The sequence below is a fragment of the Ailuropoda melanoleuca genome, chromosome 4, assembly GCF_002007445.2.
Source record: "Ailuropoda melanoleuca isolate Jingjing chromosome 4, ASM200744v2, whole genome shotgun sequence".
NCBI lineage: Eukaryota > Metazoa > Chordata > Mammalia > Carnivora > Ursidae > Ailuropoda > Ailuropoda melanoleuca.
The window spans coordinates 8,196,481-8,216,187 of record NC_048221.1 but is presented as its reverse complement, the minus strand read 5'-3'; the positions used below and the strand labels follow the sequence as shown (position 1 = coordinate 8,216,187).

At 55.4% G+C, this 19,707-nt stretch overlaps 2 protein-coding genes across 7 annotated transcripts; both read right to left on the bottom strand.

Annotated features, from left to right (window-relative positions):
- Positions 1-532: 532 nt before the first annotated feature.
- On the bottom strand, positions 533-2,233 carry SWSAP1 (SWIM-type zinc finger 7 associated protein 1). Its single transcript, XM_002921348.3, has 2 exons — positions 1,966-2,233; positions 533-1,238 (listed from the first exon to the last, which is right to left on the bottom strand). Exons 1-2 carry the CDS (start codon positions 2,218-2,220, stop codon positions 735-737), a joined length of 759 nt encoding a protein of 252 aa, XP_002921394.2. The 5' UTR covers positions 2,221-2,233; the 3' UTR covers positions 533-734.
- A 4,908-nt stretch (positions 2,234-7,141) lies between these two features.
- PLPPR2 (phospholipid phosphatase related 2) lies at positions 7,142-16,071 on the bottom strand. 6 transcript variants are annotated; one of them, XM_019801898.2, is made up of 10 exons: positions 15,294-16,067; positions 13,863-14,036; positions 12,998-13,077; positions 12,121-12,234; positions 11,874-12,009; positions 10,769-11,040; positions 9,641-9,817; positions 8,934-9,056; positions 8,584-8,635; positions 7,142-8,450 (listed from the first exon to the last, which is right to left on the bottom strand). In XM_019801898.2, exons 3-10 carry the CDS (start codon positions 13,061-13,063, stop codon positions 8,107-8,109), a joined length of 1,284 nt encoding a protein of 427 aa, XP_019657457.1. In that variant the 5' UTR covers positions 13,064-13,077; positions 13,863-14,036; positions 15,294-16,067; the 3' UTR covers positions 7,142-8,106. The 6 variants fall into 6 exon arrangements, with proteins under 6 accessions (XP_019657457.1, XP_019657454.1, XP_034513701.1 ...); XM_019801895.2 differs by having other exon boundaries at positions 12,121-12,309; positions 15,294-16,066; XM_019801899.2 differs by having other exon boundaries at positions 8,270-8,450; positions 8,950-9,056; positions 12,121-12,309; positions 15,294-16,065.
- Positions 16,072-19,707: the final 3,636 nt, after the last annotated feature.

Here is a 19,707-nt window from a genome sequence, read left to right as displayed (position 1 = left end):
CTGGTCTCTGCCACTAACAGTAACACCACTATTTCGTAAGGCTGTATTTTGAATCAGGCCCTGTTCTAAGAGAGCACTCTGATGTGACCAGTGTCACTAGGTGGCTCATTGGGAGTTCTGGTTTAACCACTTTGTAAAAGTTTGACATAACGGTGGAAAGATGAACATAGGCAGACCTACTCTACCAATTCCGCTTCTAGATATATACCCTAAAAGCCCTCACAGACGGGAACCAGGATATGTGTGCAAGAATGTTCATAAGCAGGAAATAAGTCAATCTGATTAATAAAATGGCATATAGTCAGCCATGGAATTATATGCAGTAGGGGAAAAGGACTGGGGGGGGTGGGCAGAGGGAGAGCGACAAGCAGACTCCCTGCTCAGCCAGGGAGCCCCACCCAGGGCTCAATCCCAGGACCCAGAAATCATGACCTGAGCTGAAGTCAGATGCTTAACCCACTAAGCCACCCAGGTGCCCCTGGCCTAAGCTTAATAACAATGTTGGGTGGGAGAAGAAGGAAGTCTCAGAAGATTACATTTATCATAAAACTTTTTATAAAGTTCAAAAGAGCAAAACAATATGTTGATTGGGCATAATCGGTACATGGTGATACTATTTTTCAAAAGAGAAAGAGTACTTTATATTCTTTAGGTCTTTGAATCTGCACATGTTCCTGAAGTAAGTATTCCAGCCATGGGCAACTGAGGCATAGAGAGGCTATCACACACCAAACTCAAGGCTGGCCTTCAGAACTTGAACCTTTATCTGAGCTGGGGTTACCAGTCTGGGCAGGCCATGGGGTGACTGTCATCTCTCCATCTGGTTGGAAAGCCACCCACCACTCTGCTCTAGGGCCCTGCCCGCCTGGATCCAGGCAGGCTCGGAGGCAGTGCTGTCCCGGGCCCTGTGCATCCACCTGCAGCCAGCACTGGGCAGGGAAATACCGCTGGAGCAGCGACAGCTGCAGGGCATCCCCACTGTCTCCCTCCTCCTGAATCTGGAGGGCTACAATGAGCCCACAGCCATGGCCAGGCCCAATCTGGTGGCTGAAGTGGGCAGCTGTGTCTAGAAGCAGGGCAGCCAAGTAGGCCACTTCCTGGGGCCCCCAGTCTCCCACTAGGTACTCCTCCAGGCCATCCAGCAGCAGGAGGGAGGGGGCGGGGCCCCGGGCCTCATGGGCAGAGCACAAAAGCTGAAGAAGTTCATGGGTTGAGGGTGGGTACTGGAAGCGGATCTTCTAGAGAGAGGAAAAAAGGAAAAGACCAGATTCAGCTCAGGAAGCCAAGCTCCCAGCTATACCTGTTTTCCTGCCCCGTACACTTTCCAGCACTAGGCTCTCAGGCCCCAGATAACTGGTTCCAGAGAGAAGCTGCTGAGAATGGTTGAATACTCTTCTATTTGTACCCACCCCTTTTTTTATATAAAAAGATTTTATATTTAAGTAACCTTTACACCGAAGGTAGGGCTCGAACTTATAAACCTGGGATCAAGAGTCGCATGCTCTACCAACTGAACCAGCCAGGCACCCCCCCACCCCCTTATTTTATCCTGCATTTATCACTCCCCTATTAGCTGAGAGCAGGTATGGTTTTCTTGCCAGGTCTCTAAGGCAATATTCCCACGGAAAACCCGCTGGTAGGTTCTTAGTGGGACCTCCTGATTGGCTCCGAAAGAAAAGCCGGTGTCCAAACAAGACACTGGTTTAGCCCCACCTCTTACCCACCCCTTTGGGGCGTCTCCTTTCGCTAAATCCGCCCCCCTCAGGGGACGGTTTCCCAATCGTAACAACGGTTCCTAAGGTCCCGTCCCCACCCTCCCCCCACCGCTCATTCATGACTCCGCCCCACAATGGCCGCTCCGAATCGCTCTTCCTTCGTCCCCTCCATTGGTCTGTCTACCTGTCACTCAATCCTCAATCCGCTCAGGTACTAAGTAGTCCTCCTTCGGTCCCACCCCTCGGTTACCTGTAGCCGCAGGGGGTCGAGCACAGCTCCCCTCCCGCGGGGCAGGCTTTGAAGAGGCCTCTGGGTCAGGAAGAGGATGGGACCTCGGCCCTCTCCTGCCGCTTCCAGGGCCGCCGTGAATAGCAGCGACGTCTTTCCAGACCCTGGACCGCCGAGCAGCAGCAAAGGCGGCCCAGCCTCAGTTGTGTATTCCTCGGACTCTGCCGAGCTGCCCAGGTTTAGCGCCCGCCTCAGCGCCTCCGCCATTCGCAACATACTTCTGTCCAATCAGCGCCCCGTTCCTGCCCTTAATCCCGCCTAAGCCAAGGTCTCATTGGTTACAATGCACTTAGCTTCTCCATTGGTTCATGGATCTGCCATCAAAGTTAGATTGGCTTTTACTAGCTCCTGCCCCGGTGAAGGGGGAAATAACTTAGTTTGAGGGAAGGGGGATGGAGGGGTTTGAGGGAGAAAAGCCCCTTACTTTGCGCAAGTCGGCTGAGGAAAGCAGCACGAATATTATTGTGAACTAATCAGCTAATCAGACAAATGTAAGGGTCGAGAGTTGAAGGAAACAGGCCCTAATCACTGACACATTACTTAAAGTCTAGCCTCAGTCTGCTCACCTGTAAAATGGAGCTCATGATATCGCAGAGGAATATTGTGATGAATGTGTCTGTGTGTTTCTGCTGATGTCACCCAATGACAATTGAGAAGGTGAGTGATGGAGGAGCTTGTGTGCTTCTTTCTCTTCACCTTAGTATTGGCACAAGCTCGCGTTGCAGCCTGCAGCCTCGGGAACATTCGTGGGCAAAACATCAGCAGCCGTCTCTGAGGGTCTGTGAGAAGAGGAGTCTCACCTGGCTTCCTCTTTGGCCTGGGGGCTCCTTGGGTTTTACTTGGGATGAGGGAGACGGGCATGACCATAGACCAAAGAAGGTGGCAGGAGAGACAAAGACACAGGGGGTGGGAGGCTAAGGGACAGCCAAGGCAGAGACCTTGCCTGGTTCACTTAGGTATCTCCAGCGTCCAGAACAGTGACTAGATCATTGCAAATTCTCAATATATGCTTGTTAAACGAATGAATGAAGAAAGGAAGATAGGACTGATGAGAAACTGGGAAAGGAGGAGAAACAAGGTGAGTGGTTAAGTTATGGCTGGCTGGATCTCCTCACCCAGACTTCGCCCCAGAGCTGCCACTCACCCCTGTCGCCCTGGCAACTCTGTCTCCTGGTAACTTCAATGTGGTGCTGTTGCCAGGAGACCCAGGGGCGGGGCGGAACTGATATTTCCTGGGCTTTCTCTCTCTGGGGCCAGAAAACAGATCCACAAATCCCCCAATACACCCACCCACACAGCCAGGCATCTCCACACCCCTCTGCACACACGTGCGCGCGCATACACACACACACACACACACACACACACACACACACACCCCATGGCATCTCTGCATATATTCTGCTTCCAGAACCCCCATCACCCACGTGTTCGCAGCCCTCTTCTGTCGTGACACAAAGCATCCCATGCACACTTTTTCCCACATTTACTTCCCCACACCCTTAGCCTTGCACACACACTTAAACACACTCTGATACAACCATACCATTGCTATTACACACACACACACATGCACACACATAGATACATTTCCTTTCGGCTAATGTGCCTGCTGCTCTTTCTACACACACACACACACACACACACGAAGCACACTGTTACACTCCTTGTCCAACGCACCATCTCAATCCCCCCAACAGATGCACAAACCATGATTCACCTCACTTTGCAACACTCCAAATGCACAAGCACCCAGTAGAGACACCAGTGTCACATAGTCGTGCAGTTACATACACAGGAGCATAACCAGCACAGCCCCACTGTACTCGATATTCCCTTGCTGAGAGCACTCAGGTCCCAAATATCTTTGTGGCTCATTTTCCCACTCCATTCAGGTCTTGGTCAAATATCACCTACTCTGAGAGGCTTTCCCCGATCACCTGTGTAAAAGTGGGTCCCCTACACTAACTGCTTATCCATCTTTATTTCTTTTCAAATAACTTATATTTTCCAATGTTATGTCTTTATTGACTCTCTCATCACTAGAATGTCAGCTTCACCAGGGGGATTCTTACTTTTGTTCATTGCTCGGCCCTCAGCTTCTAGAATGGCACCCAGAACACAGCAGGTGCTCATAAATGTAGACTGAGTACGTTGGCAGAGATGCAGATGTTTGGCATATTTCTTGTACACACAGTACTTCTTTCTCTCACTTCTCAGATGCCTGTCTTCATGTCCTGATGGAAGGACCCTTACTGTAGAGAAGCTTCCAGGAGGAGGGAGGACCAAAGTGTGAGGGGACAGGGGAGTGGACAGCTCAGAGTCAGTCTGTGCTTCTCCCTCATTTTTCAGCACCAAGTGATTAATTCATTCATTTAATAAAATTTTATTGAGCATCTACTGTGTGCCAGGCACTGTTCTAGGAACCAGGGCTTCAGCAGTGAAAAGACAACTAAGGGGGCACCTGGGTGGCTCTGTCGGTTGAGCATCTGCCTTCGGCTCAGGTCTTGATCTCGGGGTCCTGAGATTGAGCCCCACATCAGGCTCCCTACTCAGCAAGGAGTCTGCTTCTCCCTCTCCCTTGCCCTTTCCCCCCACTCGTGCTCTCTCTCTCAAACAAATAAATAAAAATCTTAAAAAAAAAAAAAGACAACTAAGTCTGTGTCCTTGTGGAGCTGACATCCGAGAAGATAATGTCCACTAAGCATAATGAAGAGTTTAAATAGTGAGTGGATGACAAGTGTATGCAAAAAAAATTTTGCGCGGGGTAAAAAACAAAAAAAAAGCAAGCTGGAATGACCAGTTGTTTGCTTTTTGCATTTTGAAATAGGGTGGCAGAGGCAGGCCTCACTGAGAAGGTGACAATTAAAGGCTTGAAGTTGCTGAGGGAAAGAACCATGTAGATGTGTGGGGGAAGAGTATTCCGAGCGGTGGCATCTTTAAGTGCAAAGGCCCTGAGGCACTGGGAGAACTTTGGCTTCTACCAGGATACATGGGGAGACACAAGAGGGTTTGAGCAGAGGAAGGTTGTGGTCTGACTTATATTATAAACCAGAACTCGATTTTGGTTGAGTTGAGTTAGAGATTCTGTGGGACCTACAGGGGCATATCGAGAAGTCTTTTGAATAAGTATGTATACTTCAGTCTGGATTTTCTACCTAAAATTACCCATCCTGGGATGAGAGTGTGAACAAGGCGAGGCCAGCTGTCTCCACCCTCTCTAGCAGGCCCAAATGCTTTTTTGTGTCTGGCAACCCCCACTTTCTCCTTTCTTGGCCAGCCCTTAATTTCAGGACCGCGGACAGCGCCAGCTGCCTTAGCTGGCATGCTGTCCGCTGTGCTGAAGTTTTGTTTCTTTCCTGGCCTGCGTGGAGGTAACTGTGGGACAGAAGGAACCATGGCTCTCAGGGGTGTGATCCCTGAAAATATGAGCTCTGTTTGGTGAAGAAGGGGGCTCCATGATTCTATCCTCCTCTGCGTAAGCCTTCTCATGCTCCCATATCATTTCCCACGGCCCACAATCAGCCCCACCACCTACCCCACCTCCTCTCCCTCTATTGGCCTCCACCCTGGCTCACCTGAGCTGCACAGGCCTCACTGTTTCCTGAACACAGCGGGCCGGTTCCCACCTCAGGGCTTTCATGCTTGCTGTTCCCTCTGCCTCGAACGTTCCTTCCCCCCGCCATATTTACATGACTCTCTCCTCCCTCCTTCATGCCTCTTTATTTTTTTTAAGATTTTATTTATTTGACAGAGAGACAGCCAGCGAGAGAGGGAACACAAGCAGGGGGAGTGGGAGAGGAAGAAGCAGGCTCCTAGCGGAGAAGCCTGATCTGGGGCTCGATCCCAGAACACCGGGATCACGCCCTGAGCCGAAGGCAGACGCTTAACGACTGCGCCACCCAGGTGCCCCTTTCATGCCTCTTTAAATTGCAAACTCTGTCCCCATCCCAAAGTTCTCCCATTGTCTTCTCTAGCTTGAATGTTTTCCTATCACTTATCAATAACTAATACATCAGAGATCCCAAACCCTGACCTAAACCCTTGATCCTAGAGTTTGAAATTCAGAATTTTTCAGAATTTTTTTAAAGGTACTATGGTATAATACTATGTATCACGTAACATCCCTAGTGGGGCCTGGGATAGCATCTCAAAATCAAACACTTTCCTTTATCTGCAATGAAACATAAGCATATTCACATCAAGTTCAATAAATAAAAGCTATAATAACCTTATGTCAGTAAAGGCCAGGTTTTGCCACAAATGGGTTATGAAAAAATTTTGGTTTTCAGACCTTTTTGGAATTTGGAATTGTGAATCTGTATCTAGCTTATTTATTTTGTTGTCTGTCTCTCACATATTAGAATGTTAGCTCCCTGATGCAGAAATTTGTGTCCGTTCTGTTCACTGCTACAGCCCCTGTGCCTACTACACAGCATCTGACACACAGTAGGTGATACACAGTGTTTGCTGAATGAATGAATGAATGAATGAATGAATGAATGAATAGAATGGGGGGGGGAGGAAAGCAGTTAACCCTTTCCTGATTCCTGAATGACTCCATGCCCCGAATGGCCTGTTTGAAGCCCTTCAGAGCCACAGTGGGTTGTGGGGAGGTCTGTGCCTCCATGCCCCTCCTACCCTCCTGGTTTCACTGGGTCCTCAAGGGTTGGGTCTCAGCACAATGTCACAATCAGAACCTTTGCTCCCATCCATGCAGCCAGGGGGTTGGCATGGGGGCTTCTAGAGCCCTTGGCCTATTCCCTGTGTCCTTTGCACCCTGGCCATAGTCAGAAACAGGCCAGCTGCCTGGAGGAGACAGTCATGTGAGGCCCCTCACCATGTGTTTGTGTGCCTTACATGCAGCTTGTGGGGGCTGTCTGCATTTGACAGATGAAGAAACAATACAACAGAGAGGTTAATTAACTTTCCTGAGGTTATGCAACCAGGAGATGCTGAGCCAGGATCCAAGTCGCTGGCTCAATGACCCCACACTGCTTTTCCATAATCACTCTCAGATCCACTGTGACAATAAACACACTCCCAGTCTCACCTTACCTATATACCAACAATCAAATTCTTCCACACTCCAACACCTGGGGGAGGAGGAAGGCAGGTGGCCAAACTTCTGTTACAAACAGGTCTTTATTAAAGATAAGGGGGGGCAGGAAAGGGGGGCAGTGTCTCCTCTGCCCACTGCCTTTGGCTGCCTGGGGCAGGGGAGCCCTCTCTGCTCCATCCGTGCCCCCCCCCATGATGGCACATTTGCAGGAGGCTGGGGCCCGGGGCGGGGGGCAGTGTAAAGAACAAGGGCAGATTCCAAGGCAAAAAAAAAAGTCCCTTCCCATAGCCCTAATAAGAAGGGTTTGGGGCGACCTGGGCACAGACACGGGGAGACACAGCACCCTGAACCCCAAAACCTCTAAACTGGGGCAAGCCCTGTATAAGTTGGGAGTTAGGAGGGACTGAGTGAGAGGTTGCACATGGGGAGGGGCTGAGAGAGGAAGGGGTGCCCCAAGGACCCTGCCATGGGGGAGCCTGCCCCCCATGCTCCAGCTGGATTCTCTGGATCTGAGAGAGGACCCGATGACAAAGGATGACCCCATCTCCCTCTTCTCCTTTGCTCGTACTTAGACATTGGCGGTCCCCCAATGACTGGAATCATACCCACCCATCCTAGAAATTCTGAAAACCAAGGACTCCTATTGGTTGTTCAGACGCTGAACGCTAACTGGAGTTACCCTCTTGCCTGAGGATTCTAAGACGTGAGGGGAGGCTCCCACCGGCTGGAGTAAACTCCTTTTAAGTAGAAATTTTAGAACTGGGGGCTCCCATTGGCTAAGCAATGGCCAATGGGGTCAAGTTTTGGCTCTTAAAAGAGTAAACCTAGGGGCAAGGGCCCACCTCCCAGTTATGCCCACTTGGGTGTCTCAGAGGGCAAGAGAGGCAGGGGGCCCTTCAAATGTCCTTCCAGCCAGCCTCTAATGCCTAGGCCTGGCTGGTTTGTGCACAGAGGGCTTTGGCACTCACATGGCACACGCACACACACGTGTGGCAGGGAAGGAATGGGGACCTGGCAGATTCTAGGAGGGTGGTGGGGCCTCACAACAGGTGGTCACGGCTGGCAAACAGGTAAGGGCTGAAGTTGTCCCGGTGGAAGGGGGAGGGATAGAGTCCACTAAGGGTGTACAGGTCCCGCAGCAGGGGTGTGGGCAGCAGCAACTTCCGACCACGTCCGCCACCCCCACCCGGCCCCCCAGGCCCAGGGGAGGAGGGTGAGGGGCCCTGGCTGGGGGTTGGTGCTGGCAGGGGCAGGGGCAGGGGCAGGGGCGTCGGCTCAGACCTCAATCGAGGGCGGGGCACACGGGGCGACGAACACATGGCTGGAGCCCTGGAGGACACGCAGCTGGGGATCAGGTGGCCACGGCGGGCACAGTTCTGCGACTCTGGGGGTCAGGGTCAGAGGTCAGGGGATCAGAAAGCTTGGGAGGGGGCCACGAGAGCATAGGCGAGACCTCTGTGGCAGTGACTGCGACCTGGAAGTCCCCCCGGTTATCCCCCCACTCCCTCGACACTCACTGGATGGGGTGAGCCGTGCCGGTGTCGAATGCGGCCTGCAGGCTTCGGGTTCCTGAGACAAAGAGGCAGAGGGAAGGGGCTAGTGGCCCCCTGGGCCCCGCTGGCCACAGCCATGAGGGGCTCATCAGGCAGAAAGCCGATGGAAAAGACAACTAGAGTTTTTGGGATTAACCATAACACACCCTTCTATTTTGTGTGACTGTCCCCCAGGACCTAGGTTCACAGAGACAAGCAATCCCTCTACCTCCCCATGGCCTGGAGACCCCCACCTCTTGCCTGACTTCCTGCCTCCTTGGTCCCCCTCCACCCACCACCCTCTCCAGCCGGGAGCAGACCCCGGCCCCCCTTACCTGGGCCACACTTAACTTTTCGAGGGGGCTTTCCATGGTGGGGGCTTGGCCCAGGTCCTCCCAGGGGGAGAGCCTTCGGCCAGAGGGCCGCCGGCTCTGGAAGTTGTGTACGACACAGGTGACCTGGGACAGAGTGAGAGGGGCACGTTGAGACCTGAAGCTAATAATGTGGGAGTAGCGTAAATACCATCCCCATTTTTCAGGTAAGGAAACTGAGGCTCAGGTTTTCAGTTAACATTTTTCCAGTATGTTTATGTGCCAGGCATTGTTCTTTCCACCTTACTAAGAGGTAGGTACTATTATTATTTATTCCACAGGGCCGTGACTAGGGTGAGGCAAGTAAAGCCAAGTGGTGCAAAGGCAGGATCTGATCCTGTCTTTTAAGTTTTTGATATTTTGGACATTATGTGTTTTTGCATTAATTTTGGCTTTTAAAAATATCTCATTAAAACATTGTTTATCTTGATTCCTGAGTGCCTTGCTGGCCCTTTAAATTCTGCACTCAAAGCAAGGACCTCACTCTACTTACCCTGGTCCCGGTCCTGTCATCCCATTTCACAGATGAGAACATCCAGGCAGGGTAAGATTAAGGGACTCGCCCAAGGTCACACAGAGTCCACACCCTTCACTATCGTGTGGTCCAGCTTCTTGGGTCAGAGAGCTGATAGAGGGTCTCCCATACTGGAATGGATGGCAAGGTGCCTCACCAGAAAGGTTGCGATGGCAGCGCCTGTCAGGAAGCCCGCCAACACGTCGGACCAGTGGTTGCGGTACTCGGCCACACGGACCACGCCCACCAGGAAGGCGGGGCACAGCAGGGCCAGGCAGAGCGAGGGCTTGACCAGGCGGGAGCCCTTCACGCGGAACACGAGAGTCACGTACATCTGTGGGAGCCAGACCAGTCAGGGGACGCATGGCAGCACAGTTGCTGAACCCAAGTGGGTATTGCCTTCCGGGCTAGAGGGCGTGGCCAGAATCCCTGGGAATGGCCTTGGGCCGGAGGCTGTGGCCAGGGGCTCCAGGGAACAGAGCCAGGGGGACAGGAGTTCGAGGATGAAGTCGTAAACTCCCAGCGGTCCCTTGCAGGGATGGGGGCGTGGCCAGGGCACCAAAAAAGCAGTGGACAGAGTCTGGGGCCCAGATCTCCCCAGGACTAGTCACAGATCGGGAAAGATGCTTGCTAGGTTAGCGCACAGTGTCAGAACCAGAGGGTGGAGTCAAGGCCCAAGGGGGCAGGTCCAGGAACTCCAGGAGGTAGAATCCCCAAACCCCAGGGACCCACTGCCAAGAACAGAAACTAGTCCTGGACTCCAGAAAAAGGAGTCAAAGCAACAGGAGGTGTGAACCAAGGAAAAGCTGGGGACAGAGGAAGTCCCAGTGGGTCAAGTCGGGGGCGTGGCCAGATCTAGAAAGGGCAAGGACAAAGCAGGGGTGGGGGTGGGGAAGGGGTCCTCTCTCCCGGGCAATAGGAGACCGAGTTGAAAGCCCACCCTCCCAGTCTCCCAGCCAATATTTAGGGACCTGTAGCATCATGGGGACATGGCTAGGCTGCAGGGAATGGAGTGCAGTGCTCCAGGAACAGTGTTTTGGTCCCATTGGTTGGCATTCCTGGGCCAGGGGGCGTGGCCAGACCCCAAAGAGGCAGTCAAGAACAGAGCAATAAACTCAGACTCCAGGCGGGCATCGGGCCAGCCAAGGAGGGGGGTCACCCTAGGGACAGTGTCGCAGCACTGCGGCATGACTTTACCCTGGGAAGGAATCAGAGGTTCCAGCCCAGAGTGGCCTCCTTGCCCACTGGCTGCCCCCCACTTTTGTGCCCCTATTCTGGGGCTCACCGCTGTGTAGGTGACCGCATAGGCGCAAAGAGCGGCATCCTTGCAGGGGAAGGCACGGCGCGCAGCGGCCACGAGGCTGGGGCTGCCGGCACAGGCACCCTGGTCGGTGACGAAGCGGTCGGGCCCTGGCCTGTCGGGCGAGGGTGGTGGGCAGCCCAGGGCCGTGTAGTTGGGGCGGCACACCGACAGGAAGTGCGGCGTCGGGTTGCCGGTCACCACCTGCCCCGCATTGGCGAAGATGGTCGTGGTGAAGAGGCCGAAGGAGTAGACCCCTGGGGGTGGGGTGGGAGAGGGAATTCATGCTGGGCCCCTGATACCCCAGGGGCCCTCCTCCTGTGAGCCCCTATGGCTCATCTGGGCACCTTGTTCCTGTGACCATCATTAAAGCACAGCTGAGGATCCCCCTAAAGCCATATCCCATTATTGCTGGGCCAAGGTCCTCTCCCCTTGGGACCGCCGTGACGGTACTCTGAGCCTCTTGCTTCTGTCCCTTTTGGGTTACTACCATGCCAGGAGTGGGTCCTCCCCTGGAATCCCAATATAGCTGGGCTGGGACTCCTAACAGCAGGACATCAGGATTGGGCCCATACCTCGAACTCCCAAGGACCATCCTGATGGCATTTCTGAGCCTCTTTACGCCTGCCCTGGACTCACTGTTATTGAGTTGATCACTTTTTCCCTGGATCAACAATCACCCAGAGCTAGATCTCTGGCCCTCTGTCATAGGGACCATCACTTTGGATGAGCTCTGCCCTTCTCCTACACCATGGCCACCAACTGTGGCTGGGACTGCACGGGGTCTCATTTTCCTGTTCGGAGTGGGATGAGGGGTGGGCTGGTGTTTGGCCTGGACCTATGTCCCCCTTTTCTGCCTTGAGACTCTCCTTGTAGTGATCTGGGGCCCTCACCCTTGCCACCATGGTTGGCTTAAGCCCCACCATTGTCCCTAGAACCTCCGTTGTGCCTGGCCTTAGCTACATCCCTCTTTGCCTCATGAGGTCACTGTCATGGCAGTTCTAGGGCCTCTTCCCCATAAAATCCCTATTACGGCTGAATCTGGCCCTTATCTCCTTTGCATAGCTGACCCTCTGGCCACATCACTCACCCAGGAAGCGGACCAGCCTCCGCAGTGGGGGGCTGAAGCGGCAGCAGGCCCCAGACACGATGGTGCTCTCCCCGATGATGGGGATGGCTGAGGGCGGTGCAGGGAAAAAGGCACGCGCCAGCTCCCCCAGCAGGATCTGTGGGCAAGATCAAGGCAGGGTCTTCCTGCCCTTCAAATCCAACCCTTCACCCACCTCCACCTGGCCCTCCTGCCGCCTGGGTCTGATCAAGGCTACCCCCAGTCTCACCGTGAGGGTGGGCCCAGCAGTGACCAGGGCATAGATGAGTGCAGGAGGTGCTCGGCTGGCAGCCTCGGGCCCCGGGTAAGGCTTGGCGTAGGTGCTGTCATAGCAGAAGAACCCCTGGGTGTGTACGGGGAAGGTGTCCGTGAACTCCAGGCGGTAAGCAAGCAGGACCACGATGCCCAAGAGCACTGACTGCCACCCAGTAATGGGAGGGGGACAGAGAGAGAAGAGACAGGGTCAGGTCCAAGCTGGGGCCGTGGTGAGAGACACAGAGATGGAGAGAGACTGAGATGGGGAGGAGAGACGGAGAGATCAAGACTGAGGGAGATACAAAGGGTGAGAGAGACAGAAGCTGGGAATGGTCTGGGCCTGGGAGACACAGAGACAGAAAGAGAAGACTGAAGGGGAGGAGAGGGGAGGAGAAAAAGAAGGGACTAGTAAAATGGAAAAGAGAGGAGATAGGATGGGGGAGAGCGAGTGAGGACTGGCCAGGGCTCAGAGAGAGGGGTCAGCAGGGGCAAGTGGGGGGGGGCACAGACCAACAGGGGGAAAGATAATGCTACTAGTAGAAGTGCTAGCAGCTCCCAGAAGTACAACCCTTACTGGAGACAGGAATCATACTAAACCCCTCCCGTGAATTAATACATCTTACCTTTGTAACTGCCCTAGGAGAAAGGGACTCTGATTACACCTATTTGACAGCATAGGGAACTGTGGCTCAAGGGGGTATGGGAGGTACCCAGAGCTCTGCGGTAAGGGTAGGTAGAGCAGGCTTGGAACGCCGGGAGTGTCACTTCTGAACGCGCCTCCTCCCCGCTGAGGGTCTGGGAGTGAGTCTGGGGGGCGAACGGGCAGCGGGGGGAGTTACTGGGTTCCTCACCTCCACGAAGACAAAGCAGGGAATGATGGAGAAACTCCTCTTCGACTGAGGTCTCCCTCCTGCCATGGTGAAGGCCGGGCCTGTGGAGGTGGGGAGGGAATGGGACGGCCAGGGTGGGGCCTAGGGGGAGGCTCTGCTCACCTGGCTGCGTAGAGTCCTCTGGCCACACCATGATCCACCCCCCCCCCAGGCCCCAGAACTACTACAAAGGAGCCCTGGCTCCACCCACTAAGCCTTCTGGCCATGACTCTGAATATCCAGGATCCTGCCCATGGGAGGCCTGCCCTGCACAACCAGCTCACTCATCCTCTGCCGGGGATCCTAGAGATTCTGTAGTGGTCTTCTCCCCCCACAGCCCACATAGGAGATTCGGATCCCATGCCTTTTAGGAGGGTCTCTCCTCCTTAGCATACAGGTCACCTCCCTTCAGCCTTTGGAAGAGACTTCTCCAGCTTAATGGACCCCTCCCCCACAGAGAAGGGCCCATTTAGAAGCATCTTCACTCCCACTGGCTTTTAGGAGACCCCATCCTTTTTCCCCATGTGCTTTATAAGAGACCCCATGCTCTGTGTCCCCCACCCCCACCAGGTTTCTCCTCTGAGTCCCTTCCCCCATGGCCCACAGGGGCCTCTCTCTCCTGTCCCCATGGGCTGCGCCTGACTGGTTCGGGCTGATGGCCAGGCCCTCCTTCTATCCCAGCTGCCACCCCCTCTCCCCCTCCTCCCAGCCTGTCTGCCTCTCTGTATCATGAGAGGGCTGTCTTCTCCCAACAAGCCCCCTCTCCCCCCAGTCTAACCTCAGTCCCCAGCACTGAGGGGCCAACAGGGCCACACCTGCTCGACCCATTCTCCCAGGCTGACCTCACCTGTGAAAGGGCCCTATGGCTTCCCACAGGCCTCCGCCACACCCACAGACTCACAGCCGCTCCTGGCGGCCAGCAGGGCAGGGATGGTCAACCCCATTGCACAGATGTGGAAACTGAGCCCAGGAAGGTGAGGGTAGGCACTCTGGGTCCAGTGCCCCATCCACGCAGCTTGCTCTGCAGTGTGACATGTGGGGTGAGGGTCACCAGAGATCTCAGATGCCCATGTGGCCACGGCCCCTCACCCTTCCAGAGACACAATCACACATGCTGGCACCCTTAGAGTACACAATTCAGCCACAGCCTCTGTCCCAAACTCCACACCACACACACAAACATATGCACACGCACACACACACACACACACACACAGTACAGTGTTTGTCCATCCCACCAAAAAGGATCCAGTGCCTGCTGTGTTCCAGGCACTTTGCTTGTGCTGAACAAGACAGGCCTGCTCATTCAGACAGGTGCCCAACACCCACTACACACAACTGTACACTCACACACATGGCACAGTGTGCACACGGCCTGTCACAAACACCCACACAGATCAAACAACTCCCCCCCACAAACACACACAGTCACAGGGACACAAGAGAAGGTCCTTCATACACTTCACAGCCCCACATACAGCCCCACACAAGGACTCACTTCACCATCACCAGGGACAGCCTCAGGGCTGCCAACACACTTGAGAGTTACATCAAAAAGAGTCACCACACACAATGGGGGTCACAAACCGGTCACGGTGGCGTCACACCCCCAATTACCAGGCACTCCGAGACAGCCACACACATTAACAGTCTCTCATCCACACTGACACTCATTGGAGAGACGATGTCATCCACAAGCTCAGCCACATGGCCACACAAGGGCACATACATGGACCATGACACGGATTTGCACACCAAGCCACACGAGAAAGGCGCATGATCACAGCCACACACTGAGATATAAAAATGGGCCCCCACACATCATCAGAAGGAACCCACAATGGCAGTCATATGCACACAACCATACAGACACCAAGACAGCCCCACACAGCCACACACACCCTCGGAGTGACACCCATGATGACAGCCACACAATGACAGCCACAGGAGAGTCACACACACACCACACAGACCACACAGGCATCCCCAAAGCCACACAATTACAGTTATACAACCACACATTGACACAAAATGACAACCACACAATTACAGTCACCCTCACCACCGCCGCTTGATTTCTCTGGCCCGGGGCCCCTCTCCACGCTTCCCTCCCCAAGCCCGGTTCTCAAGCCCCAGCTCACTGACTCCCCTCCCCCTCCCTGCGCCGGACCCACAGGGGACCCGAACCGCAGGAGCTGAACCCTGGCGGGACAGACAGACCGAGGGTGTCTGCCCGCGAGAGGGGGTGCCGGGAGCGCCCCAAGTCCCTCTCCCTCACCGGCTCGAGGCTGTCACGGTCTGAGCCCCCGCTCCGCTTAGACGTCACCCGGGTGGCAGGACGAACGGACGGACGGCAGGCCCCGCGGGCTGACACAGAGATGGGAGACGCCGTCGGCCCGGCAGCGCCGCGCAGACTCAGGGAAGGGGAGAGGGGCGGGGCCTGCGGGCGTCTCATTTGCATAACCCCGTGGGGCGGAGACTCGCGGCGTCTCATTAGCATGGTCTGGGGCGGAGCCTCTGTTGCTCTTGGGGGCCCCGGAGAGTGTTAAGACAAATTTGGGAGGGAATGAAGGATGCAGGTTGAGGGAGAACTAGGCGGTGGGGGCGCTGAAGGGAAGAGGAAGGCCGGGTGAGAGCGTGACCCTGGACCTCGGACCCTCCCTCCCCGTGCCTCAGTTTCCCCTTTGGGGCAGTAGACTAGAGCACCAGGGCCCCCCAGAAAGGAGCTCTGGTGGCTAGTGTGAAAGAGCCTGTCTGGATACTCATATCTGGACAGACTGACCCCTGACCTTGTTATATATTAAATTTGGCCTCACACTGTCCCCTGACCCTAAGTCTACACATCCTGAACCGCCTCTGGGGTCCCCACACCCTCCCCAATACTGGAAAGTAAACTGGGTGTGGGGGTGGTCATTCTCAGGCACAGGAGGCAGCAGGAGCAACAGTCCACAGATGGAAGAGGGTCTTGGCTAGTTTATTTTCTCTCTGGAGGGGTCTTCAAGGAGAGCAGTCCCGGCTGCTCAGGCTGTGGAGAGAGAGTGGGTCAGGGTCCAGCTTGGTCCAGAGGACCCCAGGGCTGGAAATCAGGGAGCAGATGCCCAGGTTGGGAGCTTCGAGGGTCCATACTGTGGCACTGGAGGGCAGGCCAGGAGAGGAAGTGTGGGGTAGGGCAGGGGAGGTTCCATACCAGATGGGAAGGAGTGGCCCTTGCTGAATGATGGCTGGGAAGGGTCCTGGTCTGAGTCTGAGTCCGAGTCCCAGGAGGGGAGCAAAGGGCTCAGGCCTCGGTGCCCCTTGTAGCCTGCAAGAGCGACAGGTGCAATTCTGGCCTTTTACCCACAAACCCTGAATGTGACCCTTGAGTGGCATCATGATCAAGGGCCAGTGTCCCCTATGTCACTTGAATGTGACCCAAAGTGAGACCAAAGTATGACCTCAGTGACCCTTGAATTTTACCCCACGGATCCTTTAAAAAGATCCCAGTGACCTTGAGTGATCCCAGGATAGATATCCTTAATGGGACCCTAGAAAAAGCCCCAACAGATGTGACCCCCAAATATAGCCTCTGAACATGACCTCCATGTGTGAAACTGGAGAATGACCCCCCCACACCCCAGACTGCGCCTCATCCCCCCTCACCCTGGAGGTTCAAGGCCCTGGGGCGGCCCCCTGAGGACATAGTGAAGCCATCGAAGCAGTTCTGCAGCATGTGCACGGCGGACCTGTGGGGAGATGGGGAGCTGGGGGCCCTGGGGGACTCCCGACCGCTCAGGGCTGGGGCAGGGCGGCCCATGGTGGGGACCAGGGGTCAAGGGTGGAGGGAGGCCTGGACTCAGGTGGGTTCCAGGTTTCGGTAGTCGCTGCTTGATCTGATTGGTGGGAGGGCAAGGCAGATGAAGGTCAGGAGTCAGAGATTAGAGTGGGAGCAGGGCATCACCATATGTCACTCAGCTCCTTTTGGAGGTCATCCCTCCAGGAGCCACTGCCTCCTGGTGGCATCTCCTCAGTCTCCGGCCAGTTGGATGTCTCATATCCCTGCTGCTTCATCTTGGTCAGGACCTGAGGCCAAGGGGTGGGAAGTGTGTGTGAGGCAACCATGGTCATAACGCTAATGGTGAAAAGTGACCCTTGTTTAGCACTGATGACATGTCAGGCTGCCCTCAAAGTGTTTAGCATGCAGGTCATGCAGCTGCTCCTTCAGGTAGGGATACTGTGTCACACCCATTATGCGGAGGAGGAAACTGAGGCCCAGAGAGGTGAAGTGACTTGACCACAGTCACACCGCAGCTAAGCGGCAGAGCTGAGATTTGAACCCAGTCCTTCTGGCTCCGTTATGACAGTGGAGGCCGGCAGGGATTCCCATGTCCCCAACTCACACAGGGCCCCACCCTCTCTGCTCACCTTGCGGCACTTCACCTGCGTCTTCTGCATCTGCTGGATGTTTACCAGGTTCTCTGTGATCTCGTCCTCCTGGGCCTCTGTGGGGGGAGGGGACTCAGGGGGGCCAGAGCCGCAGGAGGACCCCCCTCCTGGCCGCAGGCTCCAGGCACTCACGAAGCTTCTGGTAGATGAATGTCACCTCCTCCCGCACCAGCTCCAGCTCCTCCCACAGGAACTTTTTGCTGAGGGGACAGTGCAGCCTAGACCCACACTCCCTGCTCAGCCTTTGGCCTCCTATTCCCTGGCCTTCTGGCCTCCCATTTGCCCACCCGCCTCCTCAAGCCTCCTCCAGCTCCCATGTTCCCATCTCCCCAGTATCTGTCCCCTTTCCCAACTTGCCTGCCCACCTTGCTCCTCCTACCTCTACTCCCCCACCTCCAACCCCCCAGCCCCTTGTCCCCTCCTCCTGACCTCCAGCCTCCCATTCTCTCAGCCTCTCATTGCCTGGCCTCTGTCTTCCCACCTTCTGCCCCTCTGACCTCCCATACTCCCCAGCCTCTGCCACCCTCAATCTCTCCTCCCTTCAGCTTTCCATATCACGCCTAGTTTCCTGATCTCCTAGCCTCCCTCCCCATCCCATCTCCAGCTTCCTGTCTTCCTCCTCCTTCCTCCCAGCTTCCCACACTACCCCACTGCCTCTCATCCCCCCATCTTGTCCCTCAGACCTTCTATAGCCCCCAGGTCCCCTTACTCAGGCCTCTCCCACTTGCCTCATCCCACATCCCACCTTGGGCTCCCTCCCCCTGTCCTCCCTTCCCTCCCACAGCTTCCAGACTGCCCACCTGTCCTGGATCTCCTGGGCCAGCAGCTGCAGACAGCGAGTGGTGCGGGCCCTCTGCACCTCCTCGCTGTCACGCAGGGTCTTCTGTAGCCCCTGTAGGCCTTGAGCCAGGGCCCCATACAGCTCCTGCCGTCCCTGCTCCACGCCCCACTTGTGTCCCTCCTTCTCTGTCTGGCAGCTCATAGGACTCAGCACCTCTGCAGATTAAATGGGATCATGACTGGGCCCCAACCACACCTGGGCCCAGCTTTGAACCCAGCTTGCCCTAACCCTGGCCAGATCCTGACCCTGACCTTAGACTCACCCAACTTCTTTCACCTTGGGCTAACCCTGCTGACCCCAACAGGACCAGTCTCCAGCCTGACTTTGACCCTTGGCCACTCCTCACCTTCAAGCTGTTGGATCTTGATTTGCTGCAGACAGCTCTCCTTCTCCAACATGGTCACTGAGTGGTTTAGGAACTCGAAAGCCTGTGGGGAAGAGGTCAGGCTTGGGGGTAGGAGGGGGGGCGGGGGTGTGGACAGGGTCAGAGGCCTCCAAGAGCAGGGCAGAAGAGCCTCACCTTGGTCTGGGCCTGTAGCTGGCTCTTGAGTGACTCCAGTTCACAGCGCAAGAGCTGGGAGTCGGGAATCATCATGGTGGACTTAACTATGAGCAGAGGTAAGGGTCAGCCGAGGCTAGGAGGAGTGGGGGCAGGGGCAATGTCAGGTCAGAGGTCAGCAGAAGCTCAGGGGAGGGCGAGGGGCAGGGGGTCAAGTAAAGAGCTGGGGTCTGTTGAGCCAGAGGTAGAGTCAGGAGTGGAGGCAAGGTCAGGGGCAAGACTCAGCTGAGGCTGGGGCAGGGCTAAGTGGGCAGCAGCGGTGTGGCTCCTGCCAGGCTAGGGCAGAGGGTGGAGGTAAGAACTGGCAGGTCTCCCACACATAGTCTTGTCTGGAGGGAGGGTTCTCACCTTTGACTTTGGAAGAGTTGGTATCCAGGGGTTTCTAGGAAAGGGGGACATGAAGGTAGTAGAAATTCATCCCTCTGCTTCTCCTTGCACACCCCAGCCCATTGTGTGGGGGTTGGGTATGAGTTGGGTCTGCTAGGGGTTTGGGTGTCCCGGACCCTGAGTGCAGGCAAAGCTGCCTCCATGCTTGTGCATGCACCCCTCCCCCACTAGGCCACACATGGCTGTTTGTCCCCTGTGTGTGCAGGCCTGTGGGCCGCCCCTGACAGCACACCTGCAGAGCCCTGTCTCTGGCCTGGGCTCAGGTAATGGCCCTCCTCCTTAAGGGCGAACGTCATAGACAGTATCTCCAGGGAGCTCCAACAGCCCCGAAGCACAACTGCGCACAATCATTGAGACACAACTACAGCCACACGAGCTCAGACACAGGCCTGCATGCCAGGTGGTTAAGACCTTCAGGGCATCCACTCACACCCAACTCAGACACACAACCACAACCACAGACACACAGGCAGTCATACCCAG

Bases quoted from the DNA above. Each gene is read 5' to 3' on its own strand.
- PLPPR2 (XM_034657809.1), bottom strand. From the start codon at position 13,063: ATGGCAGGAGGGAGACCTCAGTCGAAGAGGAGTTTCTCCATCATTCCC. The intron at 8,636-8,949 runs GTTAAGTGTGGC...TCTTTGTCTCAG, and splicing joins ATGGAAAGCCCCCTCGAAAA to GAACCCGAAGCCTGCAGGCC. The intron at 8,451-8,583 runs GTGAGTGTCGAG...CCTGACCCCCAG, and splicing joins GGCACGGCTCACCCCATCCA to AGTCGCAGAACTGTGCCCGC.
- SWSAP1 (XM_002921348.3), bottom strand. From the start codon at position 2,220: ATGTTGCGAATGGCGGAGGCGCTGAGGCGGGCGCTAAACCTGGGCAGC. The intron at 1,239-1,965 runs GTAACCGAGGGG...TCCTCTCTCTAG, and splicing joins TCGACCCCCTGCGGCTACAG to AAGATCCGCTTCCAGTACCC.